Source organism: Lasioglossum baleicum, chromosome 12 (genome assembly GCF_051020765.1).
Source record: "Lasioglossum baleicum chromosome 12, iyLasBale1, whole genome shotgun sequence".
Lineage (NCBI taxonomy): Eukaryota > Metazoa > Arthropoda > Insecta > Hymenoptera > Halictidae > Lasioglossum > Lasioglossum baleicum.
Genome location: NC_134940.1, coordinates 6,646,601 through 6,673,770, shown reverse-complemented (window position 1 = coordinate 6,673,770; position 27,170 = coordinate 6,646,601). Strand labels below are relative to the sequence as shown.

General features: G+C 37.3%; 1 protein-coding gene across 6 annotated transcripts in view; it reads left to right on the top strand.

The window, feature by feature from the left end:
* Positions 1 to 1,410: 1,410 nt before the first annotated feature.
* The window catches only part of LOC143214100 (RYamide receptor), a 104,068-nt gene continuing 78,308 nt past the window's right edge, over positions 1,411 to 27,170 (top strand). For all 6 annotated transcript variants that reach the window (XR_013010096.1, XR_013010098.1, XR_013010097.1 and 3 more), the window contains exons 1-2: positions 1,411 to 1,751; positions 25,781 to 26,203. Coding sequence is in view for 2 of the 6 variants with exons in the window: in XM_076434736.1 (XP_076290851.1) it covers positions 25,817 to 26,203 (387 nt within the window). In the remaining 4 variants the exon portion in view is untranslated. The remainder of the gene's footprint in view (positions 1,752 to 25,780; positions 26,204 to 27,170) is intronic.

Sequence of the window (27,170 nt, the reverse complement as noted above, 5' to 3'; positions counted from 1 at the left end):
TAAATGCATAAAGATTCTCAGTTTATAAATAAATAATATGCGAAGTGACTGTTTCCGTAATTTACATATAGGAAATAGAGATAATTGCTAATCAATAGTAGTCAAGGACAAGCCTAATCGTACAGGAAGAATGTGATAAAATATTGGTCATTGTGTTAATCACACTATACTGCGTTCTAACACCGAATAAAAATGTAAATACACAATAGAACTAGTGAAAGATAAAGTGCGCATAAAAGTTCCGACTCGTTAGCGTGATCCTCATTCAATTCTCTTAACCTAATTAGATCGCATCAGTCCAGCAGTTATGCGTAATTAAGTTAGATGCTCTCTTGATTCACAATCTAGTATCGATTTTATCCACAATGACTGATAGACAGTGCTAAAGGAGTGAAATGTCTATTCCCATCGTTAAGTGAAAACATATGAGTGATTGTTCAAAAGAATTGTGTTTGCCACAGTGTACAAAAAACCTCGCTTACCATTGTTCTAATTATTCAACGAAACCCTTTTTTAATTTTACACACCGGTACTCTTTTATAATCACTGGACTGCGGATCTTCGTGCAAAATAAAAAAGTGTTTGCGCTTGATTGCAAGTGACAGAAGCAAAATGAAAATTTTTTCTTCTTTCGGTTATCTTATTCAGCTGAAGCTTATAATGGTACATTGATGTACTTAAATCTTTTTAATGTCCACTGCATTAACCCTTTGCACTCGGAGCTATTTTAACTCGAACATTTTACCTGACACAATACTTAAATGTTTAGTAAACGCATAAAATCCGCAGTCCAATAATAATCACTGATTCGTAGAATGGGGTTCTAAGCAATTTGAATTTGTTGTCAGAAAATTAATTGGAAACACGGACGGCTCTATGCGGGGAAACATTGTTATTTGTTTATGAATGGCATACGTTTATAGCAGGGGTGCGCAACGAGGGTGCGCGATTCTACCAGCCGGTTGATCCTTTGAGGAAAGTTCGCAGTCCGCCAGTAGCCGCGCTTGATAGAACTTTATTCCGCAACATCCCCTTCTGCGAAACAGTTTTTCGATCTACGACAGTCACTGTAACACCGATCCTCTCACTATACTTCACTCGACAGTTCCGGAAAAATAAAGTTTTAGCCCGACTTCCAGGCGATCTAGATCAGCGATCGATAATTTACTTAAAATCACGTGTGGTTTGTTAAAAATTACAAATATGAATTCATAAATAAAAATTCAAAACATTCACCATCCAAAACATTCCACCATCTTGATAAACATAACACGCACCTCTCATTCGCCGCAGCTGACTATCGGTCAAAAGTGAGGCAAAATTGAAACCATAGTGACGATTTCTGTTGCGATGTACGAACAAGTAATTCAAACATTTCAATAATATTTAAAAACTGTTCAACAGTGTCACGTTCACCGTGTGCATTTGTATACAGTTGTGACGAAGATCAACAGTGCATAGATCGTTGATTAATGTAGAGAACCAGACTCGAATGAAAATGATAGTTTTTTTCCGAGTGTGACGACTAAGTGGTGAGAAGTTTCTATCCAGTACCAGTGAATGGTCCAACTTGAATAAGTTAACCGACTTAATTAAACAATTAGTGTCCCATTGCACTGTGGGAATAGACCGTTGTTGAAATATCTTCAGTGGAAAGTTTCTATCTGGAGATGAGAAGAGAGCCACAACAAATCTGAAGGAGAAGGATATGATCAAGAAGGAAGATCATACAGGTTTATCGTCGCAATAAGGTGCGGAAACTTCTATAAACTTTTTCTAGTTCTTCTAAAACTTCTGTTTTCTTGTTGAAACTTGGAGCTGCACTGTGCCGCGAAAGAACGGTGCCACTTATCGTATGAATAATAAATGAAGGGATGAATTGATGTAGCAATATCATATAAACGATTTTCATCCATTCGTTATTCTTTCATTTCCGTATGCTTGTTCAATGAAATCCAAATACGTAAAAGATTTGAATGTTTAATTAATAGACTATGGGACCTTTATGCAAAATAAAAATTGTCTACATCGATTGCAAGAAATAGAAACCACATTGAATGTTAATTCTTCCCTTAATGATTTAAATAGAGGAGATATTATATATTGACATTTTCAATTTTTAAAATTTTTCGACAATTTTGAATTCCATCTACTCAACTTTGCTATAAATGCATAAAGATCCGCAGTCTACTAATTAACTTAAAAATTGCGAGGGCCGTGAATTAATTTTAATTCGGTTGTGACCAAATCGGATCGAAAAAAAATTTCTTTGAAATCGAAAACGTCCCATACGGGAAAAGTTGTGATTCGATGCCCTAATGGCAGAATCAGAATCCCAAAGTTGTACGACGATGCCTTCAGATTGCGCATTGAGCCGAAAGTTTGAAAATTTAGGGAAAATATCGCGCGATTTTTAATAATATTAAAATCTGATTATTATGGGTATAAATATATTATAGGTATAGTATAGTATAAATTATATTATACCATAAACATTCCCAAAGAAGAATATATGAATGCTATATCTATTTTCAGACATGATTTTTTTCCATCTAAAATAGCCATTTATTGCACTTTTGTGACTTTAACAATTTTAATAAATTCAAGATAAGGTCTCGACACGCTACATTCTTTTAATCTTCCTGCTATTTTATATTTCGTACACCTGCGTCGTTGATCACTATCACTGGTAACCTCGTCTGATCAATGCTCGCTGTTTCTACTTGCCACATATATCTCGCGATCATGCTATATGTACTAAGCGTATATGTAGTAAAGGGATCGTCGCATCCCGTATTTCAGTGAAAGCAACTCACTGCGGTCAGTGCTTCCACTAAATGACCCAGATATATTTGTATTAGCACGATCTCATGTTCATCTAATTTCCAAAGCTCGACGATTCCGCGAACTTGCACGGCGCGGGAATGACTCGACATTGTATCCTGGGCTCACCCACACTAATGAACCTCATCGTTTCACACCAAATACGTAAACGAATTCCCATTTAATACAGGGTGTTGACTAGCCAGCTTTTTTCTTGCAAATAGTGGACATCAGAAAAAGGGGAAAGTCATACTGCTTTTTACAAGTCCGTAATTTTATTTTTAGAAGTGAACGTGACCTTAGTGGTGATACTTAAGCGAATTCCCGTTTAATACAGTGTGTTGACTAGCCAGCTTTTTTCTTGCAAATAGTGGACATCAGAGAAAGAGGAAAGTCATACTGCTTTTTGCAAGTCTGTAATATTATTTTTATAAATGAAGGTGACCTTCAATTTTCTCAATGAAATGCTATGCATCTTTTTGTATCATATGAAAGGTCACAAAGTCGATAGTTTCGCCATTCTGAATTGTATCGAATATATATGTCAGAGTCATTTTTCAATTTCTTCTATTTTCGTCACCACGCATTCCTGGATCGAAAAAGTATTTTGTAAAAATTTCGGAGAAATTGTAATTGTTAAAGGAGGTATTTTCGCGATCGCACTATTTGAAAGAATGGTAATTATTTTTCTCGGCGCACAGGTTCGATCAATTTCTACACTAAATTGTAATTGTGGTTGGAATCACAGAGGACATGCACAGTCAAATCGAAGAACAAGTTTGTCGCACGTAGCACTGTACGCATTCTGGGTGTGCACAAATTCGTTACACGCAAAAATTTCGAATCAAACGATTGGGATCGTCTCCCTTTGAAATCCGCGGATTTCGAGCGCGCCAGTGGGCAACAGAAGAATCGCAAGAATGCCATGAACAAGTGAATTCTTCTCCTTTCGCCGGGAGAAAGTTATCGATCACGCATCGAATTACATGGGCACAATTGTGCTATTTCAGTTGCGGGAGCTCACAATAAAAAGGAAGCCTTTCAAGTTTATCGGACGCGCGCGCGCGCATCTGAATTTGTCCAGATTTGTCAAATAGGAAATAATTGACGGATTTTAACATTTTCATTTCCTACAGTAACAGAATGTGCGGTGGGGATTCTCGGAAAATTTCAAGTCGATCGATCCACCTTTGAAAATGTTATTCGGAGTTAAAGGGTAAACAAAATAAAGACAATACAATTTGGGGAGCAGGAATAAAATAAAAATTAATTTCATCCCTTGACTTTTTTACGTTAAAAACAACATTACAATATTCTCGAATCTATCTAATCTATTACTGTTTTATATTTCGCCCAAATAATTTCTTAACTAAACGACTGTTTCCTATACAAATGATAGGCGGTCTCTTTTTGTTTTTTCAATATTTACAAAATACTGTTGTGGATTTATAGTGGAGCTGCGAGCATCGATGATAGCGGCGCGGTGAAAAGAAACCAACGTTCGTGACAACATTTCGACACATACTAACGAAAAAGTACATATGTATTTTCATTGTTTTTCTATTTTTTTCACCGCACAGCTCACCTCGCTGCTCCACTATAAATCCACACTTAGACCTGGGTTAGATTTGTGGTGGGGCGGGTGCAGGGGAAAAAACTCTAAAAATATTTTCGCGAATATAAAAAGTTTATTAGAATTGTATCATTTCATCAAAATCCCCCCGAGAGGAAATAACGTTTCGACAGGTTTACCGGGGTGAACAATTACACGAGTAGAACTATTGAACGAGCGCGCGAGGAATTCTGAGCTGGTATTAGTAGTTTAAAGTAAAAACATCTCGCTGGAATGAACTTTTTGAAGCACGTGCAACTGAGTGGTGCCAACAAGGCGGCATCCGAAGTCATTATACAACTGGAACGTTCCGAGCAGCACATTTTTACATGCCCACATCTGTCCGCGTTTAATAAATTGCTAAAGTTTCCGAAGTGTTCGAGTTACAGTAATGTTAAAGCCAACGCTTTAAGTAAGATTGGAGTTTTAAAGAAGCCGTTCATTCCGGTGTCGATCGTTAATCCGCAAATGCCCATTCGTTAGAGACGCCCCATGACACCTTGACATATCGTAATTACAATGTTGCATTACATAATCGCTGTTCCACCCTATTCCATATTCCACGTCTGTAGTTAGTATCATATATTTCCGGCATATTTGCCATTATCCCTGAACGCATGCACAATTTCAGATTCAATAGCTGTTATTGAAGGCAGTATTAATGTACACTACCAGCAAAGAGGCTGACATAGTAGTGTGAATACACCGGACTATAGCGTTCCTGAAATAGCAAAGAATTACGGTGTTCTTGTACGCGAGTACCTTCTCATCGTGCTACTATTAACCAATGAATAGACTTTTGTAGGTTTCCACAATTTAACAAACGTGAGGGGCTTTTTATAGAAGTTGTCTCAACTATTACGAACGGGAATTTCAATTTTCCGGGTCACTTAACTAACATTTGAACAACGTTACAGAATGTTTGCACATAAAAATGTGAAATTATTTCGAAGTTGTAGCCGTTGAAAAACAACTGGATTGCTGGAAATTTTCTTTTCAAACGCATCCTGCTTGTGGATAACGCTTTCACGACGGTACGAACAATGTAATTACTTACTCCTCCGTTGTGCGCAAATAGGTTATTGTATGACAAATACTTCACAAAAGCAGGACAGCTTCAAAGAGTGTCGCCGGAATAAAAACCCTGTTCGTCGCTAAATTAATAATTAATATAAAAACACAGTTCTTGTTGACATTCGCGCACATAGCACGTCCATAAAGAAGTGAAATTCTTTCGGTTCAATCCATAATTGAACTGAAATTTTGCCGGAGGTTGTACGCGGGAATTAATTGGAGGAAGTACGCATTGTTCAACGCGAGGGGAAAATTTAGGGGAGCGAAGCCTAATGGTCAGGCGTGTAAGCATCTTTCAGGCGAGGAACAGTGAGGTTAATAAAATAAACGCTTTTCACTGAAGAAATATTTCCGTGGGTTTAATGAAATCTCCCTGGTAATAGTCGGGCTTTAACGACTAGCATCATCCCTGAACGCGCGGGAACGTTTGTCACCGTGGAAAATAATTACCGCGAAAGTGTTTCGTCGGTGGAGCAGAAGGCGGCATGTAAAATGATGTAAATCCTCCAACGTTCTCACGAAGTGTCTTCACGGAAGTAATTTTCTTGTCAACACCGGTGGCGACCGTGTTGAAATATTTTTAGCAGCTGCAAATGACAGCGTCTTCGCAGCTTACGCCTCCGATAAGGTACGTTCCCGTGCTGACAAAATAAGAGATAATCCTCCAGGGTTTATGCGAGCAGACCGAACGTTTCCGTGTTTTTCTTGCACCTGCTCATTAGACTGACTTCTCGGTTATAAACTTTCATCGTAAATATGTACCTGTGGCGTCCTGTCGACTCTCTTTAAACCTCTGCTCACAACGATTTCAAAGACGCGAATTTTTATCTGAATATCTTCTTTATCTTCATCTATTTATTCCATCCATTATTCAAAATATTGTTTACATTATTAGATACGTCGGCGTCTAATCATTTACTGAACATTTAGGTACTGTATGAGGTATTAGTGGAATGGAACTATTCTAGGTCGGAAGAAACGTTTAATTTTTAAGTTAAAATTTTGTTGCTCCGAGTGCAAAGAATTAATATCCACCACCAATAAATATTTTGATGTGCCCGTGCGAAATCAAAACGGGCCTGTTTATGTACTTCTGTAAGGCCTGGTTTACGTTGCATTTTTGTCCAGAATAATTTACAAGTTGTTGCATACGTCTTGTTGTTACTGGGAGCTCCAATTCAGCTCGAAATTGTGCTGCATTTTTCCTTTCCTTAGCTGCAGACCTCATTAATAATGAATGTTGTCTCTTTGGCAATTTTTTATTACCACCTTTAAAATGATTTTTTTCCGTAATTTTCACATAAATTGATATAATTATTAATCACAGTATATGACCGATTAATTTTCTTAGCAATTGCGCGATTAGAGCAGCCCATATCTTTGTAAGCATCGACTTGATGCTTTTTCTTCACTTGTTAGTACTTTTCCTCTCGGCATTCTAATACACGCGAATCAAATTATAACGAACAGGATTTCTATGAGTTCTACAACTAATACTTTTAGAATATTTGCAATTTTCCGTAGTTCTCTGCTCATAAAACAGGGAAACACTACGAGAGAAAAATTGCACTACATTTGCACTACACAGAGAAAAATTAAAACAAACGTAAATAGTAAACATAGGGGTCTAGAGCGCGCAGTCCCTCTACCCGAAGACCAGATACGATAAATCAACAAAAACGGATATTTTTAAAATATCTGTGAAAATGACGATGACGTTATAGAAATTTCGGCCACTGTAGTACTTGTAGCTCGCTACTTTAAATGTAGAGTTTCAAGCGTGAACAGAGCTGTCGACTACACTAGCAAATATTTATCTTGCATTATCGTGTAAAAATTAATTTATGTTAAACAATTATGTAGAAAGAGGAGTGCGAATACCTGAAGGTTAATTCCAACATTAATTCCGAGTATGAAAGCACGCTCTATGATCGTATTATGTTGATTCAAGCGTCTCTTGATTCCAGCTAGGAATGTGATACGTGAGAGCAGTGAAAATACGAGCAGGAAATGTACATTGCTTCGCTGAAATTAGAGTACCAACCGAGTTTCACATTGAGGATCTCTTTTAATCTGATTTACAATACTAGAAACAAAAAAATGTCCGAGTAATCGTTGGACTGCGAATTTCATGATAAAAAGGTTCATTATCTTGTCCCATGTAAATGTCGACCCTCGCTTAAATCCGACGTTTCTCGAGCATTAGTTAGTACACCGTTCGCAGAATTATGAAAATGCGCGGGCTATTATTAATATCACATTATTTTCTTTGGAATTAACAACGAACCGTTACACGATACATCGCGTGTGTCGCTTTCCGAGCAATGGTTAGTGCCGGCACTTTCTACACCGTTTCAGATAGATTGATTAGTGTTGCGTGCGCGCGTTCCGCCGAAACTTACTTTGATAGATAGCGCATACCAACACGTACTTTCACATGGTGTTTATCCGCTGGATGTACCGTGAAATCGTCGAGGTTTCCGCAGAGATTAAATCCGCTCGATTTCCCAACGCTCCGGAATTTTCTGGGACGCAATATTGACGATGCTTTCGACGTTAATTAATAAGTAACCTAGGTCGGCAAAAGTACCACAGATCACGTCAAAGCTTGTAGAGTTCATTTGTAAATACTAAAGTAAAGGGAACCAATTTTTGTTTTGTATAAAAATTCGCTGTCGTTACGAAATAAAATAGTCTTACTTACTTGTCTTCAAGAAAATGGTAATTAAAGAATACAAGCTTCCAGCTTGACTTTATTGTTCTATTTTCAGCTATTATATTCGATAATATCTGAATGCAAAATTAAATATGTACAGATACTATCTACCAAAGAAGTCAAATTGGAAAACAATCACCCCACTTAAATTTTAAAAATTAGGAAATATGAGAATAATAATTAAAATTTAGAAAATATAGTATATTTTGGTTAGATATGATTTACACGTTCCCTACCTTAGAAAAAATTAGTAAGTACCATTTTTATTTTAAAAAATTTTAAATTTAGTCTTGAATTCATTCTGGAAAGACCAAAACAATAAGGTTTAATGCTAGATCCTACAAATAGTACATATTTTTGTCGCGTTAAAACCTTTCAACCAGTGGGGAATGAAATAGAGTGCGTATTCGTTGTTAATTGCATTTTGCGCGATCCTTTGTGCAACTCGTGCATGAAGCTCGTCGTCCAGTTAGCATGGCCTGTAATAGAATATTTAACGCCCGAATAAATGCTATGAAAAGTATAGGATACGATTCTTCCAAGCGACAAGCTATATCGACAAGTTTTTTGCACAAATACTGCCAGCGGAGCCTTTGCTATTCTCCTCGCTCACTCATTGTTAGTCGATCCTCTTATCTCAGACTTTTGTCAGCCTGTTCAAGCGAGGGCTTATCTTGTCTGATATCAGAAATAGAATCTCCGAGGATTGCCGAGTTCCCTTTACTCGACTCGGACACGAACTATACGACGTCTTTCCTAATTTCACAATACGTTTCAGATCATCTGCGAAAAAATATTTACCACTCTATTTCAATCAACAACGGCGTTTTTGTATGCAATTCAGTATTCACCGCTTTATATTTCAACTATTCAGTGTTCTCGTAAATGCGTATAATCTTCAGATCAATAGACTGCGAATTTTATGCGAAATACAGGGCAGGGAATTTATCCTGGCCATCCGGAATATCTCGGAAAAAAAACTAAATTCCAGAGAAGAAAATATTTCAAATAAAAAGTTTAAGTCAAGGAGGGGCTGATGCAGCAGTCACATCAATTATAAATTTTCATCATGTTTTCAAGGTCATTCCAAGGTCAACTTCATTTTTTTCAATGGAATGAGGTATTTTTTAATACATCAATCGATGCAACTGGACATTCCTCATAAGAAAGTACTGACCTATGTACGTCGAAAAGTTAGTAGTTCAGAAGATATTTCAATCTAAATAACTTTAGAACACCATTACTGTATTTTTTTCTACATTTTCGATCTAATGCATTTTTTGAAAAAATTTCTCTTCACATCCTGTAGTAAACTAATTGCTCTAACTTCTCAAAAAAAGTTCAAATCGTATAGGACAGTATTAAAAAAGTTATCGTCTTTTTTAGAGCGACCGAATATTAATTCGAGTAACTGTATATGTTTTAATAAATTGTAGACGAAAGAGGTGAGACGTCTTGAACGCTTTATCATCGAGGAACCGTAGAAACTTTATCCTTCATCTCTCCGAGGTTGATTGCAGGAAATAGCGCATCAATTTGCTCGGAGCTCTGTGAAACTTCGAACGCCTCGGTGAAGCCACCGGGAGAAATCTCATTGAATGACACTCATAATGTTTGCTTACCTCGAAAGTGCAGAATCGGTGCTTAGGTTGCATCAAGAATAATGTTATAGTTTCGAAGCATTAGCGGCTATCGATCGTTTACCGTGTATCCCGCTGCAGTGTAATTGACCGACACGCGATATGTTGAATGTTGTGGTTACGCGTTCATACATGTTAGGTTGCCGAGGTTTACGCAACGACTACACCGATAGCGCAATTATTATTATTATTACCCTTTCTCTAAGTAAATTAATTGATCAAAAAAAGCAGCCTTGTAATCAACGTGTACCAACAATGAATTGCAAGATAGAAATTTAATCTTTTCGCTAAAAGAGGTGCACCACTGAAATAATTTTAAAATGCAACCTTTTTCTCTAAGTAAATTAATTGATCAAAGAAAGCAGCCTTGTAATCAACGTGTACCAACAATGAATTTCAAGTAAGAAATTTAATCTTTTCGCTAAAAGAAGTGCACCACTGAAATAATTTTAAAATGCAACCTTTTTCTCTAAGTAAATTAATTGATCAAAGAAAGCAGCCTTGTAATCAACGTGTACCAACAATGAATTGCAAGATAGAAATTTAATCTTTTCGCTAAAAGAGGTGCACCACTGAAATAATTTAAAAATGCAACCTTTTTCTCTAAGTAAATTAATTGATCAAAGAAAGCAGCCTTGTAATCAACGTGTACCAACAATGAATTGCAAGATAGAAATTTAATCTTTTCGCTAAAAGAAGTGCACCATTGAAATAATTTAAAAGTGAAATTATACAGCGTGTGGCAAGATACTAATACATGTAAAAATAAGTCGAAAAAGAGGAATAACATTTTTTTATTAACAGAAAATCGATTTTGAAAATGCTGCGAATACACGTGCTATTACACAGGACTTGTCTGACGCGTCTGACCATGATCATCCAATTCTACTTTGTGCATATGTTACGGTAAATGTAATAAATTAATAAATGTAATAAATGTATAATAAAAAGAAGTAGTAAAGTATACATAAAAAGAAAGTCCTGAGACTCACCGACTCATCAACGCCCAGGCTAAACCAACGCCATGGACCTAGAAAGCTGAAATGCACAGAGGTTTCCTTTATGATCTATACGAGGAACACGAAAGGATATTTCGAAATTCAACCCCTGAGAAGGTGAAAACGGGTTGTCTATGTATATAAAATATCAAATGCTGTTCGTTTTAAATTTTCAATATAGGCCCACATAAAAAGGTTGTAAAAGACAACGTTTAGTATTTTTTTCTACAATTTCGAACAATTGCATTTTTTGAAAAAATTTCTTTACACATCCTGTAGTAAAATAAAATTGCTCTAGCTTCCCAGAAAAGTCCAAATCGTGTAGCACAACATTAAAAAAGTTATCGTCTTTTTTAGAGCGTCCGAATATTAATTCGGGTCACTGTACTTGTATATCCGAATTAAAAGTTCCTTAATATCGGCAAAATCTTCAAGATGTCGAGTTTTCTTAACAGGGTTCAGCACTATCCTATACGAGCACTAGCTTTACTTTGAAAAACACAGATAACTGCGAGAAAGAAAGTTTCGTTTCTCGGATGTAACGTATCGATGTCGTATACATATGGAAAGCAACGCCTAAAACTTCTTTCGCGAGGGGAACTTCGCATGCAGAAGTACAAATCCCCTCGCGAATTCGAAAGTCGAGTAACAGAATTAAGTGACGCTGGAGCAATCCGAATCGTAAGATCATCAGAATCCTTCGTTAAGTATGGTCGGGCGTGAAGTTCTCCGAAGGAGTTAGTCACGCTTTAAAAGATTTCCTGATCAATAGGTACAGTGGCGTGCAAAAGTTCCCGGCCAGATGGTTTCCGCGATTTTTCTTACATTAGAAAAGCGTTAAGAAATTTTTATTAGTATCATTTATCTCCACCCCATGCCAGAAAATTAGTTCTTTGAGCATTATAACGATCCCAAGTATGCATCGAAAATAGTAAAAACGTGGTTGTCTACGAATAAAGTACAGGTTTTAGACTGGCTTTCTCAATCTGCGGACTTAGATTCAATGGAACATCTGTGGGGAGAGATGAAACGTCGCGTCGCATGAAAAATCATAGCAGTTCTAATAAGACAGATTTTTTTCAAAATTTAATAGAAGAATGGAATAAAATCAACAATCCATGCCTCGTCGCTGTGTTGCTGTTATTGCTGCAAAGGGCATGACTACAAAATATTAATTATAATATGTTAAATAATGTACCGCAAAATTGTTACACAATCAAATATAAACATAATTTTTTTATTAAATATACTGGCTGGGAACTTTTGAACACGTTAATTTACTTATTCTGCAGATAAATACGTGAGAAAAATAAATAGCATTGATTCTTTTTGTAGTATCCTTTCACGTAATATATCCTAATAAGTATATGATACTAATAAAAATTTCTTAACGCTTTTCTTTTGGAAGAAAAACCGCAAAAATCATCTGACCGGGAAGTTATGCACGCCACTGTAAGAGCCCGTTCAGACACGGCGGAAACCGCGCGTTTTCGATCGCGCGATTTTTGTTTTTGATTGTTAGACCGTGCGGATGCGTGTGAACGAATCCATATACGCTAATGTAAATACGGTCCGCGTCAAAATTAACAGTCGTTCGGGATCAGGCGGTAACCGCGCGGACATGCAGGAGAGAGGCAAAGTTTTAACTCAGTACGAAGATGAAAAACGCGCGGAAACAGCGCGGATTTGATTTCCTGCGGTTCAGAGGCGCGGTTGATCCGCGCGGTTTCCGTCGTGTCTGAACGGGCTCTAACTGTGTCGAGAATGGACTCTGTGTCGAGAAGAGAAGGTCGAAACGAATTTCAATTGTTTCAATTGCTTCCGGCGCGAGAAGATCACCGCGCGATTTTTGTTTTTGATTGTTCGACCGTGCGGATGCGTGTGAACGAATCCATATACGCTAATGTCAATAAGGTCCGCGCGGTTCAAATCGCGCGGTCGAAAACGCGCGGATTCCGCCGTGTCTGAACGGGGTCTTGGAAACATCGGTGCGTTTGAGTGAATCGTAATAAATGTATCGCATCTCTCTTCAGTATTAAAATTCTTACTCATTTTTATTTTATCCGTTAGTGATGTCGTAATTGAAATTTGTTAATTTAAAGTGTAAAGCAAACATGGATGAAATATTACCTTGGGCTATTTTGTGCAACTCTTTCTGAGGAGCATATGAGGATTAAATTTCCTCGAAGTCAGAAGAATCGATGAAATGTTGAAGACACTTCTAATCGAATGAACCGATAAAAGACGGAGCAGTTTATCCAACTGGCGCGGCTTTGGTCACGGTTTCCTCCTCCATTTTTCCTTTTGAGGGTGCAGCTAACTGCGTTGGTACACCGCGTAGCTACACTAACCTAAATCACGTTAACCGGCTCGGGTGCTTAATACATTTCGCACCACATCTGCCGCCTACGAAACTTGGTTAACTGCCGGCGAAAGTTCGTGCACAGCAGAACCTCCGTGATCCGTACTTCCAGACAAGAACAATGCGCAGAATTAAATACTGAAATGGTTGGAAAAATGAAAAATTTCTGTTTCCATTTTGTAAAGCTATTTTAAGTCCATTTTCCAGGACTACCGTCTCCGTTACGGTGGACCCTATTTTACAGCTATGAAATTTTGCAAAAATAAAATATCTACAATTTTAGATCAATGCGAAGTTTTTTTATGCATTCATGGCTTATAAAAATGTTCGAAAAAGGCTAGAATATAAAATTCCACAGAATTTATACGATTTTTATCCGACTTCGAAAAAGGAGTTTACTCAATTCGATCCGAATGTGCCTTTTTCCGCTTTTTTATGTATGTTCACCGATTACGCCGAGATTGATGGACCAATCGGAACGAAACCTTTTTCATCTTGTAAAGTATGTCCCCGGGGTGGTCCCGTGAAAAACAAAATTTTTCATTTTTTCATTCGTTGCGGTTTTTATTGCAAATAACCAATAAGACCGAAAAACCAGCCTACGGTGTTCTACAAATTCTGCTCGTTTCACTGAAAAGTGTGAAATAAAAAAAATTTTATAAACAAAAAAATTAAACCGACTTCGAAAAAACTCACTAAAAAGTATGAAATAATTTCCATTTAATTATTTCAATACAATCTTTTCGGAGGCGGCGCAAAATAGAAAATTTTCGACACTGGAAATTACAAAAATCCTTAAATTCTTCTACATCCTTTCACATATTAATGTATCTTCTCTTCCCACCTACTGATTTCCAAGCCCACCATATTCCAATGAAATCATAATCAGCAACATCTGTCATTTGGAAAATTTTCAATTTTGCGCCGCCTCCGAAAAGATTGTATTGTATTTAAGTTCGTGTGTATTCACATAAATTAAATGGAAATCATTTCATACTTTTTAGTGCATTTTTTTTAGTGAGTCTTTTCGAAGTCGGTTTAATTTTTTTTTATTTATTTCAGATCTATAGAAGCTACTACCACTGAAAAAATGATTTTATTAGTTCCCACTTTCTTGAAATTTGCCTAAAAAAATTAAAAATTGCATAAACGTCCGCACTCTACTTATTTAATTTCATCCTTTGCAAGAATTATATTTTCCTACACAATACATCTATGTATACCTTGCTTTACGGCCTAGCTACATTCCGGAAAAGTTGGCTGTAAAGCGAAAAGCCATATAACGAACCAATTATTTTGATACAAACCCATACAAACGCAATAGGATCTGTTCCAATGTTTCGTAAAATAAGATCGCTAACAATACAGCGTTCTTTTTAGCTGTATAACGAAACATTGTGGGCAGTAAATCGAAAAAGTGCCATAATTAAAGAGGTCGTTATAGCGAAATGCCGTATAAAGAGCGGCCGTATAGCGAAGATATGGTTATAATACGATTTTAGGGGCGTGGGCGCGGGAGGCGTGAAAAAATCTCGCCAGAAAGAATTTCAGTAAAAAAAGTGAAATCTGCTGTGGGAAAATTAGCCGAGGTTATCGCTCGGAAAAGAACAGAGCGTACACTTAAGGCAAGAGAAACGTTTGAATACGTTATGTCGGACAATGGTGCCGGTCGCTAAATTATTTCAACTGCGCTCGTACTGCGGAAACGGGACCGGGTGCATCTTGCGTGCAATTCCTAGTTTTTATCGTGCGGGTTAGTCTCCGAGGAACAAGCGACCTGAGGAACGGAGACGGCGGATTATTCGCCTTTGATGAAAATTTTAATACAGAGGGAATGCTCAAATTACGCGGTACAACATATTTTGCGCGGGCATTACGCGCGGAATAGACAGACGACAAAGAGAATAAAATCGCCCGGTGTGCCTCGTTAAATATGCATACGTATCACTTTTATAAAACTCGTCCGCGGCGACACCGTAGAAAAATAGTCCAATTTTCCGGCGTCGCGAGATGAAAATAACAGACCCTCGGAAAGACCTTGGCCATTGTTGGCCCGACACGAATGTTCACCTTTGTCTCCGCTTCCGTTCCTGTTCGATGGAAACATTTTCATGGAATATTGAAACTGTTAATTACATCAACTCTCGCGGCGCAGGAAATTAATCTACTTTTTGGCAAGCTTGCGGCCTGCGGAATAATTAGGTTCGTTCTGGAAAGAAAACTGATCTGCAATTATTTATAACCAGACTGCGGATCGGTTGCAAGAAACACAAGCTGAATTTTAATAATGCGCAATATTTTTTCAGTCTTCCTCTTTTTGTTACTGTGAATGCATAAAATTAACAGAGGTAAAATTAACATCGCGGTGCGCCATTTACAAAATTGAAAGTCACTTCATCAGCTTCTCAGAAAATGTTACATTATCGGGCTGTTTTTAAAGCAACAGAACAGCTTTCCCTACTTCGTGTTTTAATGAATGTGATAATAACGATTGTCGAAAACACCTGGTATATTGGAATCCAGAACGACACGAACCCGAAATTTCCTGGGAATTTGCGACGCTGAGAACGGCGGCAGAACCACGCACGTTAATGTCATAGCACGCAGGAGATGAAACAGAAATGCACTTACAGTGGGTGTACATCCACTGTAACTATTATATTTAACGCAGTCGCTCCGAATATCTCTCCTTGAACGGTCTGAATTTGAATTTGCGGCAAGTGATCGAATTTATTTTAGAAATTTAACCGTGCCGCGATAACACTATTTCCGTCGGCATTTCGAGCGATGCAAACAGATATCGGAAAATAAATGGAAAGACACTTAGATGCGACGTCGCTAACATTTTCAATTAGTTCCAAGTAATCACATATTTCTAATCGAGAATGTTAATATACACGACTGTGTGTATCGATCCGGACTTGTTATTTTTCGATTAAAATTTCCCATGTTATTTTTCGATTACAATCTTTACGAAAGCCTCTATTATTAGTCGATGCCTATCGTCAACAAGTAAACAATTTTTATAATCTAGTTAAACGTAAATCGTAATAAAACGTAAATGGATTGTATACGTAAACGGATAAATATGGAATTTCTAGAGCAGTGCGGGAAGCCTCGTTTCATGTCGGGACGGGATCCCGAAAATCCCGGGATTTCCCGAGAATATTCGGAATTCCCGGGGGTGTTCGGGTTTCCCAAGAATTTTTTCGGGATTCCCGGGAGTGTTTGGGTTTCCTGTGATTTTTTTCGGGATTTCTGATACTGTAATACTGGAATCTTTTAATATTGATTTTTAGTCTTTATCCATCAATACAAGAGTCTTCTATACTATATTGTAAAGAGGAGTAACGCGTACAGTTGCCATCGCAAAAACGGTAAACATAATGTTAATAGTTATTTATTACAAACTATACTTTCGTGACAACGTAAATTCCTGTCCAGGTTCCATAAATTTTACCTACTTTCCATAAAAATAAAAAAATATATTAAAAAAACTTTTTAAAAACCACGCTTATATTAAAATGCACTAAAAAGGAGAAAATAATTTTTGTAGACATTAATGATCGTAAATAAAAGCGTGGAGCGCTGAACTATATTGACGTAATCTTCGTGGGCGCTCCACGCTTTTATTTGTAGTCGCTAATGTCTAAAAAATTTATTTTCTTCTTTTTAGTGCATTTTAATATAAGCGTGGTTATTAAAAAGTTTTTTCATATATTTTTTTATTTTCTACTTTTCAGTCTTTTTCAAATGGAACGCAAAATATGGAAATACGCGAGAAAATAATGAGGGGATAACGCCGAGAGACGAGGTCTCTTAATGGAGTCCGAAATTGTCCGAAATGGAACTGAATGAACGGAATACCACAACCACACAGCAGTGATGCCAGAGCTGTGGTACTGTGGTACTAAACCATACCCCCACCATAGCCTACTATTGCCCCTCCGTTGTTTTCCAACGCGCCCGCGCGCTGCACTCACCAGCGTATCACTCTACTGTATCCGCGAGATTGGTGAGTGTAGCGCGCGGGCGCGTTGGAAAACAACGGAGGGGCAATAGTAGGCTATGGTGGGGTATGGTTTAGTACCACAGTACCACAGCTCTGGCATCACTGCCATACAGAGCTCCTTCGGTGCGAAGTGAGCCAGTGGAGCGGGGATGAGTCGGAGTGGGAACGCGTAGTGGAGTAGGGAGCGCTGGCGCGCGGAGTGGGAATCGCTGAACACGATTCGGGCGCAACCGATCTGAAAGGCACAGCGCGATCATTTAGTATCTGGAAAATACAAGCGGCTCAGTCACCCCTACCCTTGAGGTGGGCCCAAAAGGGCGGCCCAACGAATATAGACGGCACCAAGTGCACTATTTCCCTAACAGCAGTTGTATAAATGAACTTATTTAGGTCTAGCACATTGCGCCAGAACTCGGGGGTCCAGATATTGCGTCCGACGGAAGGTTAATATAAAAAATTTGTTTCTCCTAGACGCACAGTTTTTTCTTTAAATTGATTTTTTAATATTGCATTATCATCCAGTTCTGAGCTATGTTTAAAGTTTCAAGCCTCTAGCTCATCGGGAAGTGGTTTTGAAATTTCGATTACAAGATTTGACGCATACAACAACGACAACGAGAACTCGGCAAGCTGATATAAGCGTGGTATGTAATATGCATTTGCATAAACATCCGCTCTCTAGTTATAAATTATCAAGTTAAATAAAACGATGTTTTATTTAGATAAATCTAACACTACGGTCATATTCAAGAAAACAAGACACGTTTTCGAATCACAGCATCTTAAGAAATCCCGAAAACTTTCGGGTAACCCGAACATTTTCGGGAATACCCGAAAGATTCAAGATCCCATCCCGATCCCGAGAATTGTTCCCATTCCCCTCCCGTCCCGGTTCCGCACACCTCTATGTAGTAATTTCACTTCTCATAATAATGTTTGAACTTCCCGTTACGCCACACTTTCTTTACTTTGCATTTATTAAATGCAAAGCAGATAGTACTATTCACAATGCAGATGACTTTCATTGTTTAAACGTTGAAAATAAAACGGAGAAGGATGTTTAAATTGTCTAGGTTTGCAATTTCAGCTTGCAGTTTATGAACTATTCCGCTAAAAGAAAAAAAGTGTAATGATTGCAATACTGGCGGAACGCGTTTGCAGTCTCCGAGACGTGTTTGCCTCAGTTTAATTCAAAACGCAGTTAAACTCTGTCTTAGCGTTCCTGGCAAGCAATACTGAAATTGTAATCCGGCAGTAAGTGCGATCAAATTTACGGCGCCCCGTGTTAGGCTATAATAAATCCGACTTAGGCGTTCCTCTATGTACTTTGCACAGAGATTAATGAACTACATCCGGAAGTCTCCCTCGCCGACAATTATCGACGGCAATTTGCATTTTTGACACTGAGAAATTGCGTTTACCCAACGTGCAGTAAATTTTGTTTAATCACTAAATTATAACCACTCGTTTCTCCTTGCACGGAGTGACCCACAGGCAGTGTTGGGCAAATTTTATTTTAAATAATAAATAATTAAATCATAAATAAACGTGTGATTTTAATTACAAATAATAACTAAAATTTTTTATTTAAATAAAAGTGATTTAAATAATTCCAAATGTGGTCTATTTATTATTTCTTATTTACAAATAAAAGATTATTTATTATTTGGATTGAGGTGGAAATCAAATAAATATTTGTCAATACAAATAATAATTGAAATTGTATTTGTAAATAACAATTAACTTTATTATTTCAAATAATTCATTTAGAGAGAGAGAGAGAGAGAGAGAGAGAGAGAGACTTGCTGAAATAATAAATAATTATTCTTGCTTTTTGATTTGAATATCCAAATAACAAAAATAACTGGTTATTCAAATTTTTATTTAAATAATTATTTGTTTAAATAAATTTATTTATTGCCCAACACTGGCCACAGGTGTAGACAATGTATTGGGTCGTTCGGAAAGTAATTTGCAAAAATAATATGCAAAAACTAACTAATAATATCCAAAATTAGAGTAAACATTTCCATCACCTTCTGTTTTTCTTTTATTAACGCAAAGGTAAAAATACAGCGCACGAAAGAAAAAATGGTGTGCTGTTTAAGCAGATAATTTACCATCGGATTACCATATTTTTCGCTTTTTTCAACAGTTTTCACGCGGTGCAAAATGTATTTCAAAGCAAGTCGAAAAAAGTCATATGGCTCAAGTTTTTGTCGACAAAAAACAGAAATTCTACGATTCTGAAAAATCGCAAAATGTCATTAAACTTTTTCTATGAGAAAACGAAATGACTTTCCGAACGACCTAATACAATGGTTCAATGTTTAAACTAAACACAGGCAATTTTTTAAAAATCCGATATTGTGTTCAAATACTTTCTGGACCCACTGTGCATACAATTTTTGACAGGTCGTACCTGTAGTATCGTTTTAGACCGAAAAAAGTCGAGAAAAAAGAGAAAGCTTCGTGTCATCGCATTTTTCATGCATGCAACGGTGTACCCGAAAAATGTAAATGCATTTTCTTTTCTATAGAAGATTATACATACGTATTTTTTTGTGAATATCGATTCTGCGGGATTTTATGCACGAAAGAACTTTAGAAATTCAATGTATCAGATCCTTAAAATCTTTTATTTGCTTTTATAAAATCATCTCTGGCAAAGAGAATTTTTACGTTCACATGTTTCTGCGAAAATTGTTTTAATTCCCTCTGCCACCTCGAGTGGAACTATCTTTCTCATATCAAAACTGCTGACAGTAGTTCTGCGCCTGATTTCCGAACCATAAAAAGTTTAATTGAAAACAAAGACAATGAAGTACCTTCTCCAATAGAAGAATAATATACAATCCATAAAAACTGTCTTTCTCATCAAAACTTTCACGCGTGTAGTTGTACGCCCAATTTTTTGGCTGTAAAAAGCTAGGTTGGAGACGAAGAAAATAAAAGCAGAAGTTACCACGTCCCCTAAATGTTCTCTCTCACACAAATAAAAAAATTAATACAGAAACACGATAAAAAAATTCGTCTGTATTTCCCAGAGATGTTCTTAAATAAAAGTATTCGAGAAATTTTAGAAACTAGCATTTTACCACGTTTTTTTCTACTGCAGTGACAACCTCATTTTTCTTGTCGGGCTTAAAACTTGACGCATGAAATTTTAATTTAATGAATAAATAACTGGACATTAACGACTTCATCAATCTTACTTTTAAGCCGGCTTCATTTCTCTCGCCCTCTAAATATTTACTTATACATTCTTTTCAGCTTCTACGATTTCTCAAATCTTTCACGGATACAGTCATTTGCGACGTGATTTGCAACTGCAACCATACGTTTTAATCGAAGCTATTAAAATATTTAAATGTACGAAATATCGCATACTTCAATATTTCCACGGTAGATGAAATTAAAGTTAACCGAGTGACGTATACATATACTAAATTACCGCGGCAACATTCGCACTGTGATAATAAATCGACGTTCCAATTTGAATTTAAATTTTATCCAGCCGCGATTAATCCGTGCATGTATAATACATAAACATGAAATCATAAACGTGAATCCGTGAGAACTGAAATGCGGAAGAAAAATTGACGTTTGCTGTTTAAAATGAAATTTGGGTTAAACCAGTAACATATTCTTGATTTTAACATATTTTAAAATATCAATGAATTGAACATTGAATCAGTTTTTCTTTTCCAAAGATTCGTTTATTTATTTCTTCGAAGGAGATGCGAAAGGAAAAGCGAAACTGAAAGATAACGAGATCATTCCTTCATTGAGAAAGCAATCGCGGGAAGTAATGAATAAGGCATTTGTGGCAATGAATTCTAACTACAGTTTCGTGTGGAAGAACGAAAAACAACAGGTGGAAAACGGAAATTGCTGTCGCCTTAAATTCTTCGAGTGGTTGTTGCTGACTCCGCTGCTTTGCAATCCAAATTATCTGCAATTTTCTTAGACACAAGATTCCCATTTTACGAAGCAAATGGGAACGAAGGGAAGGGACCATCAACCATAAAGCGATATTAAACGAACAGAAATTGACTTTCTCAATTACGTAAAATCCACATTTTACTCATTTTTACTCTTTAACAATTTCTTACTATTCTCGGAGAAACGCCGTTTACGCCGTCGAACCATTTTTCTCGAACACAGAATTTACACAATGACGTCAACGACATTTCTTTGTACGATATTAAAATGTCGTCCTGATTTTCCAGTAAAATTATAATGAATTTATTATTTTTAGAATTTTATGCATTCATGGGAAATACGCTTATTGTTTTATTCTGATCAGGTCGTTCGGAAAGTAATTTCGTTTTTCGTGTAGAGATGGCATTTCTTATTTAAAAATAAGAAAGATGCAGATGTCTATGCAATTTTCAATTTAAGGGTAGTAAATAAATTTCGATTTATTCCATGCTGTCCACGATTCATGACAAAAATGTCTATTTTCAATCAGCAGGAATTTTATTAAATGGCAATTAAAAACAAAATGATTTTATGATCGGATCTTACTGTATCGTAATTATTGCTGTAGCCGACCAATTTTACAATTTCCAACAATTTGTTTTCGACTCATTTCGAGCCAATTAGATTAACCTGTCATCTTCATAGAACACCCTGTACACGACGACCCCAAACTGTGATCACAGTCTCTGGCCAATCAAGCGGCTGCATAGGTCAGACCCTAGATAATCGCGACCCGATTAATCGCGAGTTCCTACTGTACTTCGTGCTCTCTCATACGTGATTATGATCGATTTATGCAAATGTTGGCGAGATGTTAATGCCATCAGAAATTGTTTGAAGTTCAAAGTTTCTTTTAAAACCGACGTGAACGGCTGAGAAAATGCTAATCGCTGGACTGCGAATCTTTATGCGAAATAAAAATTGTCTGTATCGGTTACTGCGAATAGAAGATACGTAAAAATTCGTCTCTTCTCTCAATAATTTCGATATGTGCAAAATAATGTACCGAGAGATACTGACATTCTGGTTGTGGCAACTGTAATTATTACTTAATAAATGTCAAGAAATTCCGAAAGATGTACAGGGTGTATAGAAAATAATGGTCATCCGTTCTAGGGGCTAGGGGTGAATCTACACCTCTGGATCGGTGGACATTTGTAGGAGAATCTTGCCGCAAAATTGTTCACAACAAAGAAAATTGTTGGTAAAGCTGTTTTTCATATCAACACCTTCCACTAATCCAGACGAGAAAAGTTTGAAAGAAGCCACGTGTCGCAAACAAATATTTATTGAGTTATAAGTTGTTAAAGTTTTTGCAAAATTTGATTGTATGGAGTCATACGTATAGACAAAAGTGTACTACTACAGTACACCCGATCGTGCCTCAAGCCAAACGAAATTTAAAGGGACATTCGTCAATAGGCCCATATCGAAAAAAAGCGATCGTCTCCCTGTCCATTCGAATCATAAATTTGAAGTTGCAAAATGTGAAAGAATACCCTATATCCACTGTTCTACACATAAGAATGTTAATCCTACATGTCAAGTATAGGTACTTACAAATGTTTCAGAATCTTCTGTTCCTCCGTCGGATTAAGTGGACACTTCCATTTTCGCGAATACGTCTTATTAACGATGAAGCACAAAACACCACACTTCTACACAATCACTGAACACTGCACACAACAACACACTCCGACATTGTGACAGCGAACGGGAAGAAATTACTCCGACCACGGTGTCAAAATAGTTCTGCGGTTGTCACTTGGGCACGAGTACGATTCCGAGGCTCCTCGTTTTGAGGTTATATTTGTCTGTGTTCTTGGCGCCCCAACTGTCTATTGGCCGACTGTGGCAACTCGCGTCTAAGTCGCGCTCTGATTGGTCCGTGCTTTTTGTCAATAACTCCTAAACAAAGTCGCGGATAACATTTTTGCAAAGGAAAATGTCGCTTGAAATGGTCTCAGGAACGACCCCCTTTCGGGAAGTTCACGAATTTTGGGACACCCTGTATATAACACAGTGTCAAATCGGCCTGGTTTAGCCGGTAAAGTAGATTTCCTGTTTTGTATAAACCTGCAAATATCTCGCAAACTATGCGAAATATGGCAAAATATCAAGAGACATTTTTTGTAGGAAATTGAATTTCCTATGAGAAGCGTTAAAATGATGTTAAAATTCCATTTTTCCCGAAAAATATTCACTGCAATCGTTATACATATATGGGTGACCTTCTTTTTAGAAACACTGGGTGCGTGTTAAGCACTGAGTGTGTGTGTGTGGTATTGTCTGTGTGGGGAGCTGCCTCCCTAAACGTAAAGTTTACTGTAATTGCAACCAAAATTTAACTAAGCTTTTTCGTAATTATCTCGGAAAGTAAGTCCGAGCGACGGATAGATGGATTGACAAAAGTTGTTCAGAATGTTGTCCTTGACAACATACGTCAAGGTGAAGGTCATCCGAGTTGGAATCCCTCATAGCTATATTTACCGGAAGCAGTTGTTCTGCAACTTCATCGAAATATAAATATACTCGGAAACTGCGCAGCTGATAAAAAAATGTCACAGGACATAAATTGTTGGAAATTTCATTTTCCACAAAAAGGTCTCGTGATATTTTGCCATATTTCACATAGTTACCGAGATATTTGAAAATTTATAATAAACAGGAAATCTACTTTACCGGCTAAACCAGGCCGATTTGACACCATGTTATATATACATTTCTTTCTTGAAATAACCCCAAGAACACAAATATAACCTCAAAACGAGGGGCCACGGAAATCGTACTCTCCCCGTGACAGCGAACGGGAAGAAATTACTCTGACCACGGTCACAATAGTTCTGCGGTTGTCACTTGTAAAGGACGTTATAGATATAAGACGTTATAATACGTTACAAGAACCGGCCGATTATTTTACAACCACCGCACTCCGACAACTTCATTGACGACCGAAGACAATGCAAAAAGGAATTTCTTTGACAGTTTCCCCACTTCTCAACCTAAAGTTCTTCAGACACATCCACGTACAATTAAAGGGGCCCCTAGACGATCAATAATATTGTCAATCCGCCTATCAATAATTGACGGGGCGCATTGAAAGGGCATATTGACCGTTTAGCAGGGGTTCAAACGCATTGTCAATTAATTAATATTATTGTCAACCTACATTGACAATATTATTGATCGTCTAAGGGCCCCTTAACAGGCGCTACATTTCCCCACCTATATACATATATATCTCCATTCTCCACACAATATCAAATTTTGCAAGAACTGTAACAACTTGTATCTCAATAGCTATTTGTTTGCGGCACATGGCTTCTTTCAAACTTTTTCTAGTCTGGATGAGAGGAAGGTGTTGATGTAAAAAAAACTTTAACAACAATTTTCTTTGTTATAAACAATTTGGCAGCAAGTTTCTCTTACAAATGTCCACCGATTCAGAGGTGTAGATTCACCCCTAGAACGGATAACCATTACTGTTTATACACCCTGTACAGCATTTTAAATAACATCATTCTCTGCTTATAACAAATTCGATATCACTATCATTTTCTACATGATTTAATTCCGCTGGAAGCAAGAGCACTCCCACGCCGACGATTTAATATGCGTTAATTATTTTCCGTAAACTCGCCTCTTCTCTGACTATATTTGGATCGTCGAGTATTTTGACGGTTGTCTCCCACGTAAAAATTTATCCTCATTAGAATAGTATGTACAATACATTGTTTCATTGCTGTCATTAATCTTGTAACAGAATACCATCATCTATAACAGCACATTACCCGATTATAACTGATCAATATTTAGCGTTAGAAGTTCGCTAGAGGCTGAACTATGATCCCAACTACGCGAAAGTTTCTTACCGGAGTACTGAAACTGTATACCAGCAGTTTCCTTTAACTTCTCAGTTTATTTACAATTTCATTAAATCTTTTAAGAAATAACAGGCTTCCGTTAAACAGCTTTTCAAATTGGCTTGAAAAATATTTGCGTGTTGTGATAGAGTCTAACTATACCGTAAGCCGTATAGAATTTTCCGAGATTACCTCGTTCCAATTATACGCAGAACGCTGAGGGGAATCGGTTTAAGTAAAGATCGTATTACATCTTTTTAAGAGTAATAAGACGACGTTCCTGGAAGAACATATTTGTTCCACAGGAGAACGGCGAGATTTTTACCCAACTCCGCTTGACAAAGAACAAATAGCTTTTTTTACGTCTTGTTCCTTTTTTACTGAATCAATAAAAGAAGGAGGCGACAGGAGGCCACGAAAAGAGGTCATTAGAAAAATAATAAAGTAAAACAATACCGTGCGCAAAAGACCGTACGACTAAAATGAAAACTTTTATGGCGATTATTCCACTGAGCGTGGCGGATCAGACTCGTTCACTGCTCAACAATTGTGTACGCTAAAGAAGTTTCCACTTGAAAAGTTTCGCAGACCATCGCAGCTTCAGTGCCAACAATTAAAATGATTTATTGCAAAAGTTTTAACCTGTTGAAATGATTAACACGCAATATTTTAACGTTCCGATGATTCTACTGTTAGGTGTCGGCATACTCTGAGCAGTGTGTGGCTACGACCATGAGCTACATCTACGGCGAGGACAACCACACCGTGCACATCGTGCAGGTCTACAATGGCTCGAACTCGACGCCGCTCCAACTTGAAATCACCTGCAACTATTTCGTGGGATCGTACAGCATCTTCTCGAAGAGCTGGTTCATGTGCATCATTTGTTTCTTCTACGGTGCCGTCTTCATCGTTGCGTTGTCGGGCAACGGTCTGGTCTGTTACGTGGTACACTCTGACATACGGATGAAAACCGTTACGAACTTGTTCATCGTGAACCTAGCCGTCGGCGACATCCTAATGGCATTGTTCTGCGTGCCGCCCAGTTTCGTCAGCCTCTTCGTGCTCCAGTATTGGCCGTTCGGCCCGACGCTTTGTCCCATCGTCAACTTCCTTCAGGTATTACGTACTTACAATCGTTTCTACGTTTTGGTTTTATTTAGAGGTTGCCTCAAAGGTGCGTTAATTGGTTATTGAAGTGAAACTTCTTTGCTGAGGGGGCTACAATTTTCTAGCGTTACGAATAACCTCGAATAGTTCGACAAGTAACATTTTCATAATTAATTTGCTAACTTTAAAGACTTCATTGGTGAACTTTTAAAATTGTAGAATGTAAAATGAATCCTTAGCTACATTCCCATTTCAATTTTATGCAGGTTTGATGCTTAAATTGTTGGTTATTAACAAATTTTGGAGAAGTGGTATGTTATGTATGTCTGTCCTTGTCGCACAGTTCGATCCTCCTTGTCATACGCGTTATGGGAACTTCCGAAACAATCAGCCCGCTCAACAATTGTTAATAACTAATTAACCAGAGTTAATTTGTGAACATTTGCAATTGGATAACATAGAATCAACCTCCAGCTACTTTTTAAGCTTATTAAGCTACCGGAAAGATGGCAAAAGATCATCGAACAAAATGGAAGATATTTGATCGATTAAAGTTAATTGCTTAAAGAAATTTCTATTTCACCTTAAAATACCGAAATTACTTTTTCGTCAACCCAATAGTTGAATAACACGAGTGTACCGGGTGATTCGCGAGAAACAGGCTTGAAGAAAAGTTGTATTGTTAAAGGAGGCAAATATACGGAGATACAAAATGTTTTGATTTTTATCGTTTCCAAAGTCTTTTGATAGTCATCGATAACTTTTAAACGGCACCATATATTTTTAACTTCACAGTGTTCAATGATGTCAAGTGACCTCGAACTAGGAAATTTATGATAAAGTATAACTTCAAAATGTGCAATCAGTTAGTTTGAATTAAACTATGATCAACAGAATAATGATAAACAGAAAATGTTTTTAGGTTATTCTTTTATTAAGATTTCCAGGTCGAGAGCATGATAGATAATAAAAAAGC